This window comes from Bos indicus, chromosome 7 (genome assembly GCF_029378745.1).
Source record: "Bos indicus isolate NIAB-ARS_2022 breed Sahiwal x Tharparkar chromosome 7, NIAB-ARS_B.indTharparkar_mat_pri_1.0, whole genome shotgun sequence".
Lineage (NCBI taxonomy): Eukaryota > Metazoa > Chordata > Mammalia > Artiodactyla > Bovidae > Bos > Bos indicus.
This window is the reverse complement of record NC_091766.1, coordinates 61,177,532-61,190,919: the sequence shown is the minus strand read 5'-3', so window position 1 is coordinate 61,190,919 and position 13,388 is coordinate 61,177,532. Positions and strand designations below refer to the sequence as shown.

The 13,388-nt window shown below is 55.8% G+C and overlaps 1 protein-coding gene across 4 annotated transcripts in view; it reads left to right on the top strand.

Moving 5' to 3' along the window:
- Nucleotides 1–11,969, top strand: part of PDGFRB (platelet derived growth factor receptor beta) — a 37,611-nt gene extending 25,642 nt beyond the window's left edge. For all 4 annotated transcript variants that reach the window (XM_019965233.2, XM_070793842.1, XM_019965232.2 and 1 more), the window contains 12 exons: nucleotides 903–1,035; nucleotides 1,574–1,678; nucleotides 2,017–2,127; nucleotides 3,140–3,299; nucleotides 4,318–4,478; nucleotides 5,013–5,131; nucleotides 5,369–5,491; nucleotides 6,253–6,364; nucleotides 6,785–6,884; nucleotides 7,435–7,540; nucleotides 8,402–8,634; nucleotides 9,932–11,969. In XM_019965233.2, coding sequence (XP_019820792.2) covers nucleotides 903–1,035; nucleotides 1,574–1,678; nucleotides 2,017–2,127; nucleotides 3,140–3,299; nucleotides 4,318–4,478; nucleotides 5,013–5,131; nucleotides 5,369–5,491; nucleotides 6,253–6,364; nucleotides 6,785–6,884; nucleotides 7,435–7,540; nucleotides 8,402–8,634; nucleotides 9,932–10,109 — 1,641 coding nt within the window. In that variant the 3' untranslated portion in view covers nucleotides 10,110–11,969. The remainder of the gene's footprint in view (nucleotides 1–902; nucleotides 1,036–1,573; nucleotides 1,679–2,016; nucleotides 2,128–3,139; nucleotides 3,300–4,317; nucleotides 4,479–5,012; nucleotides 5,132–5,368; nucleotides 5,492–6,252; nucleotides 6,365–6,784; nucleotides 6,885–7,434; nucleotides 7,541–8,401; nucleotides 8,635–9,931) is intronic.
- The last annotated feature ends 1,419 nt before the right edge of the window (nucleotides 11,970–13,388 follow it).

Sequence of the window (13,388 nt, the reverse complement as noted above, 5' to 3'; positions counted from 1 at the left end):
TGCCTAATGGGTTCAGAGTGGCACACCATTTTTTCGCATGGACCTCTGCCATCCTCTAGTGCTGCAGGATCTGGCCATGTCTGGGGCCCAGCATGGAGCTCAGGTGATAAAATGACATAAAGTGATGCGGGGTGTCTGAGCTACCTCCAACCCCAGCTGCCTGGAGTCACAAGGGCCTGGTCCAGACCATCTGGAGTGCTCTGACTCTGCAGTGCACCCCACTCCCCACCCAGCATCTTGCTCGGGCATCAGGTCTGTCCAGCCTACCCACAGGGCCCGAGACCTTCAAGGTGGACTGCCTGGGTTCCAGCATTCTTCCAACTGTCACCCACACTCCTAGGATTCTACTGAAAGGCATTCTAATCCCGCTAATCTGTCATTTCGATGGTCTGTACTGTGGTTTCCCCATTCCACGATTCTTCCATAGGATTGCTGCACTCGATTCTGTCATTCTAAGATTCCAATCCTGTGATTCCAGCATCCTGTGATTTCAACATTCTAAGGTTATATCTTTCTGAGATTCCCACTGTGACTGACCCGGCATGGGGAGGGGCCATCCACATCCAGTAGAGTGTCCCTGCCTCGTGTCACTTTCCAAGGCTACGTGCTCCTCTACTCGCATCTGAGGAGCAACTGGGGTTTGGGGAGAAGCTGGTGAGGAGGTTCTGATGAGCCTGCTGCTCAGCTGTCAGCTGCTTCTCTGCCACCTCCTCCTTATATCTGTTCCCATGGAGCCCATAAAGGCCTTGGCTCTATTGATAACTTGCTGTATGACTTCAGATCTACTGTATGACTTCAGATAATCTTTTCTGGGCTTCAGTTTTTCTTGCCTCATCTGTTTCATAAGGAGCTGGACCTAGTGGTCCCCCTCTGATGATCCATCCCTGATCTTGATCCTGCAGAAGCCACGCTATGAAATCCGATGGAAAGTGATCGAATCTGTGAGCTCTGATGGCCATGAGTACATCTATGTGGACCCTATGCAGCTGCCCTACGACTCCACCTGGGAGCTGCCACGGGACCAGCTTGTGCTTGGTCAGTCCAAGGAGGCCTCAATTGGCAGTCTGGGGACTTGAGGCTGGTGGGAACACTGTCTGACATCTGGGCCCAGCCTTGCCATGATTGGCTTGAGACCTAGGGCTGATGTCTTGCCTTCTCTGGCCCTCAGGCCCTACCCTCTGTACAATGGGGGGGTAAGATGATCCCCTTGAGACCCTCTAGCCTTTATGTTCTATGATCCAGAGATGCTGTGAGATGAAACCCCTTTGTGGAGAGAGAGGAAGTATTAATGAGTGCGAGGCCTGTGCTTAGTGCAGCTGGAGAGGCTGAGAGGGTACGGAGAACCTGTGCTCCCCTCTGGGGGAGAGGTTTTCCAGGGACTAAAGAGGGACCAGAAAGTAGGCAGGACTTAGGTGAGACCAGGAAGGACTGCAAAGCACTGTGATTTTAGGAGCCTTCATGGGAGAAACACCTTAAGTCCAGGGTAGCTTGAGGGATGTCTAACCTGGCCTCAGAAAGCATACATGTTGAGATTCTTCGTGGGTCAGCAGCTGAGAGATTATCTCTTTCCTAGGACGCACCCTGGGCTCCGGGGCCTTTGGGCAGGTGGTGGAGGCCACGGCTCACGGCCTGAGCCATTCTCAGGCTACCATGAAAGTGGCTGTGAAGATGCTGAAATGTGAGTCCTGGGACCCCGCCTCTCTCTCCCCTCACCCCCACCTCCCCCGCACATTCAGGCACTCCCAGAGCAGGCCTTGTGCTGATTCTCTGGGCACAGAAGTACAGGCATACCACAGCCAGCAGCACTCCCGATTCTACTTTGGGAAAGAGGCTTCCTCACCCTGCCCCCTCCTCCAGGAGCCTCCCCGCCCACCCTTTTTCCTTCCTCCTGCCTGTGGGTCCTCACCACCCTTGACCACCTGGGTCTAACAGCACAGACTGGGGCAGAGGAGCCAGAATAGGCTCCAGAGAGGCCTCCGTGACTGGGCCAGGCCTGAGGTCCTCTCTCTCCCTCAGCCACAGCCCGCAGCAGTGAGAAGCAAGCCCTCATGTCGGAGCTGAAGATCATGAGTCACCTTGGGCCCCACCTGAACGTGGTCAACCTGCTGGGCGCCTGCACTAAAGGAGGTACAACCCACTCCCAGAGGATTCTGGGAAGTGCCAGTGGCCAAGGCCTGGCCCCTCCCTGCCCCCTCCTCAGTCCAAGGACAACAGGACACTCTCACTGGAGGGTCCGTGCCTACCCAGTCCAGTGCCCTCACTTCACAGAGCCAGATGTGTGTCAGATTAGCAAGTCACAAAATCACATCACCTCCAAGACCAAAGCACTCTTCAGGTTACCATTCCTAGCAGTTTCCAAATCAAGGAATCCTCTGACCTTTAAAACTTGTCACAGTCGATTTTAAAAAGGGTAATAAGTAACAGCTCATGAGACACTGAAATGAGCCCTTCCTCTGGAGACCACCAACCGGCTTGCTCACTCAGAGCTGCTTTCACTCGGAAGGTAGAATAAGTAAGGTCTCTCCAGCTGAGTGTGTTTATTTGAAACTCTGATTACAAGTTAGGCTGCAAAAAAAAAAAAGTTATCACTATTTGCAGCTGCTTGTTGTGAGATTTGGGATTTTCCTCAGTATTGTGCAACCAAAACAAAATACAGAAGTACACTGTGTGCGTAGACCAATTTTTGTCTGCAGTGGTCACACATTTCAAAATGTTTGATTCCACCAGTATCTTCAAACTGCCAAGTCAATGCATTGTGCTTGAATTTAAACAGTAACCTGGTAATAATCAGTTGCCTTGGTTTGCTTTATATCCTGGGCTCAAATTTCAGCTTCATCAACAACAGCTAACCCTGTGCTTGCAGTTTGCCAAGCACTGAGCTGAGCTAACCAAAGGCATTATCTCATGAATACTCATGAGATTCTTTGGGGTGGGCATTACTAGCCCCATTTGATAGATGAGGATAGTAAGGCTCAGGGAGACTGCCTTGCTCACAGCCAGGAAAATCCAGGTTTGCCTGGGGCCTGAGCCTGTCTGCTGTTCCACATGCAGCCTGTCGTTAGCCTCAGGGCTCTGACCGGAAGCCTGACCCCGCCCCACCCCCTGCCCTGGGACTGTCCCTGAGCCTGTCCTTCTGCAGGACCCATCTACATCATTACCGAGTACTGCCGTTATGGCGACCTGGTGGACTACCTGCACCGCAACAAGCACACCTTCCTGCAGCGCTGCTCGGACAAGCGCCGCCCACCCAGCGCCGAGCTCTACAGCAACGCCCTGCCTGTTGGGCTCCCTCTGCCTAGGTACCGCAGGGAGGCTGGGGCCTGAGTCGGTGGGGAGCCCTGAGGAGCACCTGCTCACCCCTCCTTGTCCAGGACAGGAAGTTGAGGCCAGGGTGGGCAGAGCTGCTCCTAGAGCCAGCCTGCAGCCTGGCCCCCTCGGCCACCCTAGAGGTGGGCATGACAATAACAGTGGTGATGATGGTAGCTGCCACCTGCTGATTGTAGGAGGTGTGGCAGGCCCTGCACTGAGCACTCCGCGGATGTGACCCCCTTCGACCTCTCACCAAACACACATCATTGTCTCTCCATCAATGGGGAGCACCTGGGGTCCTCCTGATCCAGGTTGACCCTCACTGTAGCGCTCTCCACTCTACTCCTCGCTTGCTGCAGCCTTCCCCCTCCTCCACACAGCAGTCTCTCCAGTGCCTCCAGGGTAGCTATCCTCTTTCTTCTTGTTGTCCAAAAATAACATTTCTTTTCTCTCTTGCTGATTGCAAAAGCAATACTTGTCTATTTCAGAGGCAAGAGTCAGTTAAGAATAGCTTTAAAAGACGTTAAAATTCATCCATGTTCTCTTCAACATTTTGATTGGTTTCCTTCCAGTCTTTTTTCTCCCCCTAGAGACACATGTGTACTTGGTCCCACAGCTCTCTGGAGAGCTGATGCTGCGGGCAGAGGCATTAAGATGATTCACTGCCCACTTGCAGGGCCTCATGGCTGGACAGTGTCCTTCCTGTGACCCTTTCTTTGGGTACTGAAATTGCCCTAGGCATGAGTTCTCTGAGGACACAACCTAGGTCTTATCATCATCTTGGCAGCCCCAGTGCCCAGCTCAGGATGGGTCTGAGGTTGGCTGGAAGGGCTCACTACATGGTCGTTCGTATTGTGACAGATTGTGAGTAGAGGATGCTTGAGTGAGGGAGAGAAGAAACGCATAAGTGACGGGGCCTTTCTGGCCCCAGTGGTGAGCAGAGGGGCAGGAGGGGGATGAGCGGGGAGAGCCTGTGCTACTGCCTCTGTGATGCTCCTCTGCCCCCAGCCACGTGTCACTGCCTGGGGAGAGCGATGGTGGCTACATGGACATGAGCAAGGATGAGTCGGTGGACTATGTGCCCATGCTGGACATGAAAGGAGATGTCAAATACGCAGACATCGAGTCCTCGAACTACATGGCTCCTTATGATAACTACGTCCCCTCTGGTGGGTGCACGCAGGGTCCTCACACCAGTGTTGTCATGCATTCTTTCCAAACCCTTTCCTCCACCCAGTCTGGCAATAACCCTGCCAGGAAGGTGGCCCTGTGCCCATTTCATAGATGCAGAAACTGAGGCCTGCCACCTGCCCAAAGCTGCTGTGTGGTGGAACCCCAATATCAACCCCTGTTTTTGGGTCAAGAAATGTGCACACAGCCTTCAGGGAGGAGAGGAGCTTGGGTTGGAGGGGATGCCTGACCTGCTGGGGCCTCAGGAAAGAGTGATCTGCTCAGAGCAGGCCCCAGGCTGACTAGTGCCCAGAGGAGCAGGCAGGCCAGGCTGAGTAAAAGTGGCCCAGGGCTAATGCCAAACGTTTTTTCTGGAAGTCGGAAAATTTAAGAGATATTTGGAAATTGTTTTCCTTTTGGGGAAGCCTTAGAGGATCAGGAGACTCCTCTCTGGGCCATCCAGCCTCTACGAGCCAGAGGCCAGGGTTCTGTGGCCCTGGCGAGACTCAAGATGTCCTTCTGCTCTTCTCTAGCTCCTGAGAGGACTTGCCGGGTGACTTTGATCAACGAGTCCCCAGTGCTTAGCTACACGGATCTTGTGGGCTTCAGCTACCAGGTGGCCAATGGCATGGAGTTCCTGGCGTCCAAGAATGTACGTGTAGTCACAGTGAGCAGAGTGGGGTCCTGGGGAGGGGGGTCCCCCGACCAGCCAGGGTCCTCCAAGTACGTGACCCATACAGCATCCCTCTGGTGGCTGAGGATGGCCAATGCCCTCACACCTGGTGGCCCCTCACACCTGACCAGCCATGTATTTTTTATAAAGCCCTCGACCTAGAGAGCCTTTCCCCACAATTGCCCCACAGTCTCAGCTCCCATCCCCTGTCCCCAGTGTGTCCACCGAGACCTGGCAGCCAGGAACGTGCTCATCTGTGAGGGCAAGCTGGTCAAGATCTGCGACTTTGGCCTGGCTCGTGACATCATGCGGGACTCGAACTACATCTCCAAGGGCAGCGTGAGTGCCTTCACCGTCATCATGGTTCATGTGGCTTTGACTCATGGGAAATCAGGACAGAGTCCTCGTGGACTCTGCCTGCCTGGCCCTGTGTGTAGGGACAGGAAGGGGAGCCACCAACTGTGCATGGGGAGGGGATGGGGGTGAGATGCCCAGGCCTGGGGGGTGGGCCAAGGGCTCAGATTTGCTGGGCATGGCAGGGGCCAAGGGGCCAGCTATAAAGCTGGAATGGATAGGGAGCAGGCCAAATGCGCTTCTCAGCAGTGATGGCAGGCAGAGGAAGAAGCCCAGATGAGTGAGTGGCAGGTGGTACTCGGATAAAAGGTGACCATCCTGCCTCGCACTCATGTCCCCACTTTCCACACAGGGACAGAACTGGAGGGACACTAGGCTCCAGAGATGGAAGGCAGCTAGGATGAGAGCTGGGGGACACCTGAGCACATCCCTGCCTCCGCCCACAGGGGCCTCTACTGGGGTCAGGAAAGGGATCCTGCTCCCCGAGGAGTCTCAGACCCTGGGGCTCTTCCTCACAGACAGGGGTTGCCGTGTCCCCAGCCTGTGAGAAGAGAAACTCAGCCTCCTGATCCTCTGACTAACCAGCATTGGGATGGGTGTGGGAACCGTGTATCGGCAGTGATGGGCCTTGGGGGCCAGGAAGTGAGAAACAGCTGAGGTGGGGACTGCCGGGCCTCCTCCTGCCCTCCAGGTGCAGAGTGGGGCTCAGCCCCTCCTCTCACTCAGCAGCCTTTGCCCTCCCACAGACCTTCCTGCCTCTGAAGTGGATGGCCCCCGAGAGCATCTTCAACAGCCTCTACACTACCCTGAGCGACGTGTGGTCCTTCGGCATCTTGCTCTGGGAGATCTTCACGCTGGGTATGCTTCCTTCATCCTCCAGTGCTCACCCGCACACAGCACAGCGTCCACCCTGAGCGCCCACACCTCCATCCTAGGGGGGTGGTGGGACAAGGTTCAGAAGCTCTGCTCTGTTCTTGTTACTGTGTGGCCTCGGCAAAGTGTCTTGCCGTCTGGATCTCCTTACCTCTGCATCTCAGTATAGATGGACTTGGTCAGTGACGTCAAGAAGCCTGGCTCTGGTTTTCTCTGGTTCTGATTCCGGGGAGGGATTCAGTCTGTGTCCAGAGCCTGTGAAGGAGCCCACATTTCCCAGTGCCAAAGCCAAGATACCCTCACCAGTGCCTGGGCTGGTGTGCCTCTCCCTGTCCTGTAGGAGAGGATTCCTGCTGCTTTCCCAGCACCCCTGAGCCTGTGTCTCTTGTCTCTGCTCCCTAACAGGTGGCACCCCATACCCAGAGCTGCCCATGAACGAGCAGTTCTACAACGCCATCAAGAGGGGCTACCGCATGGCCCAGCCTGCCCACGCCTCTGACGAGATGTGAGTGGAGCATCTGGGAAGATATTTGGGGGTGCAGATAATACATATCCAACTTTACCAGCTTAAGATAAAAATAGATTAGTTCAGAGATGTAGAAAAATTAGGTTTAGCCGGATCCCATTGTTCACAGACATTAGCCACAGCCTCTTGTTCTACCCTGGGACTCTGTTCTCCTTCATGTTAACCTTACTTTCAGGCTGGCACCATCCAAATGGCTTCAGCCTGGCTGCTTTCACCATAGTTCCAGCAAAAGGCCCAGAGGTGGCTGTCAAGGGCTCTGCTAGGGTCACAGGCCCATCCAGAACCAGCCACTGGGCTGAGGGGATGAACCCCTACTGGCCAGACCCAGTCATGTGCTCACCATGCGGCCAACCCCATGGAAGCACTGAACTGAAGGTGAAGGAGGGGCTTCTCAAGGGAACATGCCGGAGCAGTAAAGGGGAGACCCTCCCCACCTCCCCTCCCACCTCTTTTTATTTATTCCTCACTTTGTCCTGGGAGGTGGCAGGCCCTGGGCCGGAGGCCCTGACCCCTCTGCCCCTTTCCTCAGCTACGAGATCATGCAGAAGTGCTGGGAAGAGAAGTTCGAGATCCGGCCCCCCTTCTCCCAGCTGGTGCTGCTTCTCGAGAGACTGCTGGGTGAGGGCTACAAAAAGGTACGCTGAGGCAGGGTGGGGGTGGGGACTGGAGAGCACCAGTGCAGGAATAGACACAGGGTACAAGGCTCACTGTGACACACTGGTGTTTGGGGACAATCCTTTCCCCTCTCTGGCCCTGTTTCCCTATTGGTGCTAATAAGGGATGTGAGTGTAGTTTATTTTAGCAGTACAGAATTTCTTAAAGTGAAATCCTACTTGGAAGCTGATTAATTTAAACTGAAGGCAGGGAGCCTATTGCCCCCTCATCCTGCATCCTTCCACTTGCCTTTGCAACCAGACCAAACCCTGGGCCTCCGTCCCAAGTCTGAACAACCCCAGGCGCAATGGCTACTAAGGGCCTGACTGCCTAGACCCTGTGGCAGGCTCGTACACGGCAGATGTTGCCAGCGGGGCATTAAAACCATCCCCTGCCCCACCGCAAAGCTAGTGCGAGGGGGATGCATGTATCCTTTGTCTAGACACAGCCCTTTCCCTCAGTCCATTCCTCAGCCCACTCCCAGCCACATCAGGTTATGGGTCCAGGACCAGTAGTGAGGGAAACAGGCCCCAGCGAAGGAGGCCATGGCAGGCAGAGAGCCCACGCCTGTCTCCCCTGAAGCAGGGGAGAGTTAGGGTCACGGGTGCTGGTCTGAGTACTGACCCCTCCCCAGGTGACCCTCAGCTCACCTTGTCTGGTAGAAGGCCAGGGAGGAGGGTAACTTAGTGGCTTTGGGCAATTCTCCTTCCTCTCTGAGCACCAGGGACCTTATTTACATAATGCTGGAAGGGCTGGCTCAGAATCTACCTGTTAGATGATCCCTGAAGTCATTTCTGGTCTGACCCTCCCTCTGTCTTGGATTCTTCCTGCCCGCTGAGCAGAAGTACCAGCAGGTGGATGAGGAGTTTCTGAGGAGCGACCACCCAGCCATCCTTCGGTCCCAAGCCCGCTTGCCTGGCTTCAATGGCCTCCGATCTCCTCTGGACTCCAGCTCCGTCCTCTATACTGCTGTGCAGCCCAACGAGGGGGACAATGACTACATCATCCCCCTGCCTGACCCCAAACCTGAGGTTGCTGATGAGGGCCCACTGGAGGGTTCCCCCAGCCTTGCCAGGTAGCTATTCCTACCTGCAGCCCAAAGCAGTAGTGTACATAGTGTGTGTGTGCACACGTGCGTGTGTGTCTTTGTATGTGTGTGTGTCAGTCTGTATCTTCATGCCATCAGACTTGGCTTAGAAGTGAGTTACCTCAGCTGAGTACTTATTCCTGCCAATGAGTAGAAAAAAGAATGGAACTCATTTGACCTTTGATGACCTCAGGTGGAAATGGCAGGCTGGTAAGAGAAAGAATGGCCTGGGACATATATGCAAAGTATCTGTTTCCTTTAAAGGAACCCCCACAGCCATCTACTCTGTCCCCTCTCTCGGCTGTGACTTAGCCCTAAGGAGGGAAAAGGAAAATCTAATTTGCATCCCTAGCACCACATGTATTACTCTGTGGTCATCCCCAAGCCTGTGATCTGGCCTTCAGCACCGTGCCCTGAGGACCCCAGGGAGCATGGAACCGGGAGGCAGAGGTGTCTACAGAAGTTCAGGCCAAAATTCACACTGGGGAGAAGATTCATGCTTTTCTTTGGCCTTGGGATGTGAAGTTACAGCACGAGGGGAGGGTTTTGGAGGAAGGCCAGCTATCGCCTGGACTAGATGTTCCGCATGTGGCCAGACCTACACCCAAAACAAGATCCACCCTGTGGCGAAATGGCTGGGGCTGCAAACTGGGTTCCAGCTGTATTTCTGCCACTCGCTGCAGTGAGACCCGGCCAGGTCCCTTTGCTGTGAGCCCATCTCTGTACATGCACTAGGAGCGCACACGGGACTTAGAAGTCCCTCCCCACCCTGTTTGAGAAGCTAATATTCCAAGGCTCCAAGCAGCCAGTGTACAGAGGAGTTCAGCTGAGTTCAGACAGCTTGGGGTGTGAATGCTGGGGCTGCTCTGAGCCTTCAGACCAGCTGCTTCTCCTCTCTGAACCTCAGTTGCTTCGTCTGCAAAATGAAAACAGTCGGAGTACTTCAATTTGGAGGTTGTTATAGGGATTGAATGAGGTCATTATGCATTCAGCCATGTGGGAGATGGAGACTGATGAGTGAGCAATGGACTCTGGAGTCAACTAGATCTGCTCTAAGTCCCCATCCTATACTTAGCCACTGTGCGATGCAGGGCAGTGACATAACCTCTCTGAGCTGCACTTTCCTCACGACGCGTGCCTCATGTAATCTCTACAAGGATTTTAGTGAGCTAAAGTGTGTAAGGCACATGCAGCCAGCTCAGGTAGATAGAAGGCTCTATGTTAATGCTGTTCTTTCACTGAGGTTCCCTCCAGCCTCTCACTCACTTGCCCTCCCCACCTCTAGCTCCACCCTGAATGAAGTCAACACCTCCTCCACCATCTCCTGTGACAGCCCTCTGGAACCCCAAGAGGAGCCAGAGCCAGAGCTGCAGCCTGCCTCCCAGGTGGAGCCAGAGCCCAAGTGGCCGCCAGATTCAAGCTGCCCCGGGCCTCGGGCCGAGGCGGAGGACAGCTTCCTGTAGGGGCTGGCCCCCACCCTGCCCTGCCCTACCCGAAGCTCCCCTCTACCTCCCAGCACCCTGCACCGCCTGGCCGGGCCTGGCCTCCCGTCAGCCAGGCTGCTCCCGTCGGCTGTCCCTTTCCGGAAGGCTTCTGCCCTTGGCACATCATACCCAACCCCTCGGCCTGGCTTAGGAGGCAAGAGAGCTGGAGGAGCCGTGACCAGTCCTCTGCCTCTGGAGCACCCCTGTGACTCTGAGCCAGGGCTCTCCCAGGGGACTCAGTTTCCCCATCTGTAAGATGGGAACGATGGGCTTGGCAACCCACAGTCTGGGATTCTTACCCTGCCTGACAGATGTGGAGGATGGAACCCTCAAGTTTCGTGAAGTGGTGGATTAACTCTTTTCTGTTCAGCCAGCTGCCCCTCAAGGAGCTGCAGCTCTCTCCTTGCACTTTTTTCTCCAAGAGCTGGGAAAGGGACCCTAGCATCTCCAGCTCCTGGCCGAGCTAGGGCCTGGCCTTGGACAATGTTGCCTCATCCAGAAGCCGCCTGCCCTCAGTGCCAGTCTTTGCTTTCCCAGGCCCAAGCTGGTCTGGGGCCTTCTGTGCTTAATTAATGCTGGGGCTGAGCCAAGTACAGGATACCCTGGCCTGTAGCCCCAGGCCCAGGCACTTGGGGTGCACCTCCCCATAATATGCCGTGTCCATGTCTTCCTGGCCCCATGGGTCCAGGGATCCTCTTTCTTATCACTGCCAGTCTTACTCCACTCACCAGAGTCTCCAGGGCCAGATGAGCCCCCCATCTCCGATGCGTGTGTTGACATGCTTGCAACAGGTGCCTGCATGTGTGGACCAGTATGGCATTGGACCTGCTAAGAGACCTTGGAGAATTCCTTCACCCTCTCTGGGGCTGTTTTCCTTGTTGAAAAATGAGCAATTGGACTCACTGACTTCTGGTACCCTGCCAGCACTAACATTCTAGAGTATTCCAGGGGTTGTACACTTGCCCAGATGAAGCAAAGATAAACACTCCACACCTCTATCCTGGGATCAGCTGGGACCTGGGGAGGCTCCAATCACACATCACACACTTCCGGGCATTCAGGAACTGGGCCCCTTCCCCAGGCCCCCGGCAGGTCCCCAAAGGCCAGCTGCCCAGACCTTGGCTCTGAGTGATAGCCAGTGTCCTGGAAAACCCCCAGAAGGGACGGGGGGAGACCATGGGATCCCTTTCAGCACCCACATGGCCTCTGGCTGGAGCTGTCCTGGGCAAAGGAAGCAGGCAGCAAATCGAAGCGCCTGGCGCAGCCCGCCATTCCAGCACCTGCTGTCCAGGGCTGTGCCGCAGACCTGACGGGCAGTGAGAGGACAAGACGCCTTGGAGGGGGGACCCGAGCAGGGGCTGCAAGACGTGGGTACTTGGGGGTTGCCTTCCCACCTTCCAGCTGCCCCAGTCTGAGGAAGGAACTGTGGCAGATGGCTTTGTCTGCCCAGGGGTGCTCACCTCATGCCTCTGTTAGCCCAGTGGGCAGTGGTGGGGCCTGGGGAGTGAGGGCTGTGGCCAGGACCACTGGCAGGGGAAGGGCTGGATGGGGTGGGGGTGGGTGGGTGGTTTAGGGAAGGTCAGCGACTCTGGGAACCAGCCCCCTGTGTTGGTTGGCACCTCCCTGCCCTGGGACCCCTAAAGCCTGGTCAAGGAGAGGGTATGGGTTCTCACTACGGTACCAAAGATGTAATCACCTAGGTTTACAAGTATTTTTAGGACTCACGTTAACACACATTTATATGACAGAAGTGCTATTTTGTACGCCATCAAATTTTCCTCTCTGTGTACTTTTTTAAGAGAAAGATTTTAATATTAAACCTGGTGCTTCTCACTCACAGACTTCGTGATGTCCCACAGGTGTGGGTCCCTGGGCCCGGGAGGTGGCAGGAGTGGGGTGGGGCAGCCGGGCTCACACAGCCGTAGGATCTCCACGTGACCCCTCAGCTCAAGTCCACTTCCATTTGTGAGATGGGGTTTTTCACACTCCCCACCCCCCGCCCCACCGCTCTTCCCTGGTAGTTGGGGGACCTGGACCTCAGGCTTTGGTTTTCCAAGTTGTGGAAGAAGAAGGCTCTTCTGGTGCCGTAGTGCTTGGTTCTGGGTGGGGGCCCTGAGCCCCACTGCTACCCCCGCACTGCCCCGCCATGTGCTTTGGCTTTGGCCCTTAAGCCAGCCACCCTCCCTGCAACCTGTGACCCAGTTCCAAGCTGGTGTGGCTCATAAGAGGCATTCACTACAGCCCAGATCCCAGGCCCTGGTGACCTGTGGTCGGGTCTCAGGTACGGGCAGGGAGACAGTGTGCCTGAGGGAGCAGAAAGGAGGAAGGAGAGAGAAGAAGAAGAAGTAAGGAAGATGTGGGTGAGTGTGGCCACAGCACGGCCAGGGGAGGGAAGCAGGGGCCTAGCTGTGGCTCTGAGAGCAGAGTCTGCCAGGCTGGGAGAGGGGTGCAGACTCATCCCTCATGGCTGTGGCAGCTTAGTGGTGTGTGGGGCTGTCATGAGCCAGGCATCCTGGTGTCCACTGGCCAGCTCAGTACTGGTTGTAGGCTCTACTTGACAGCCCAGGGAGACCCGGCAGCAGAATGGGGCCAGGGCAATAGAGCTGCCGGGGCAGAGGGCAGAGTACACAGGTCCTGGCCCTCCTGCCTGGGTCCTTTGGGACGGGTCACCTGAGGGGGCAGCAGGGTTCTGCCTGAGACCCGTCACACCTCACTGTGTGACCTCGGCCATTCCTTGCTCTGTCTGAGCTGGGGATGAGGCATCCCAGTTTCCTTCTGGAGACTAGCACCTCCTTTCAGAACCACAGGCCTCCCTGGACTGCCTCCAGGAGTCTGGGGCCGTGGCTGCCAGCGGGGAGAGGAACAGAGACGTGGGGCAGCTCTGACTCATGGGCCCAGCCGCCAACTCAGGGGCAGCTGAGCCACCCCCAGGGAAACCCCCCTGCCCCACCTCCCCTGCTGCAGGGCCTGGGGGTCCTGGCCTTGGAGCCCATGATCCCATCTCCCCTGGCTGTGGTAGGAGATGAGTAAGCCACACCCGGATCTGCCCTGTAAAGAGAATAAACAGCCACATTCCAGATGGGGATTATCCTTGTCTTTGGGAAAGCCTCTATCTGGAGGTCAGGGGACCTCGGCCCCTTCACCTCAGGCTTGCTCCTTATGGGGTCTTGGGTGGGTTAGCCCAGAAGTAGATGGAGCTAAGACACCACAGAGAGAGGCGAGGAGGACACAGTGCTGGTGCCATTTGCTGAAGCGTTC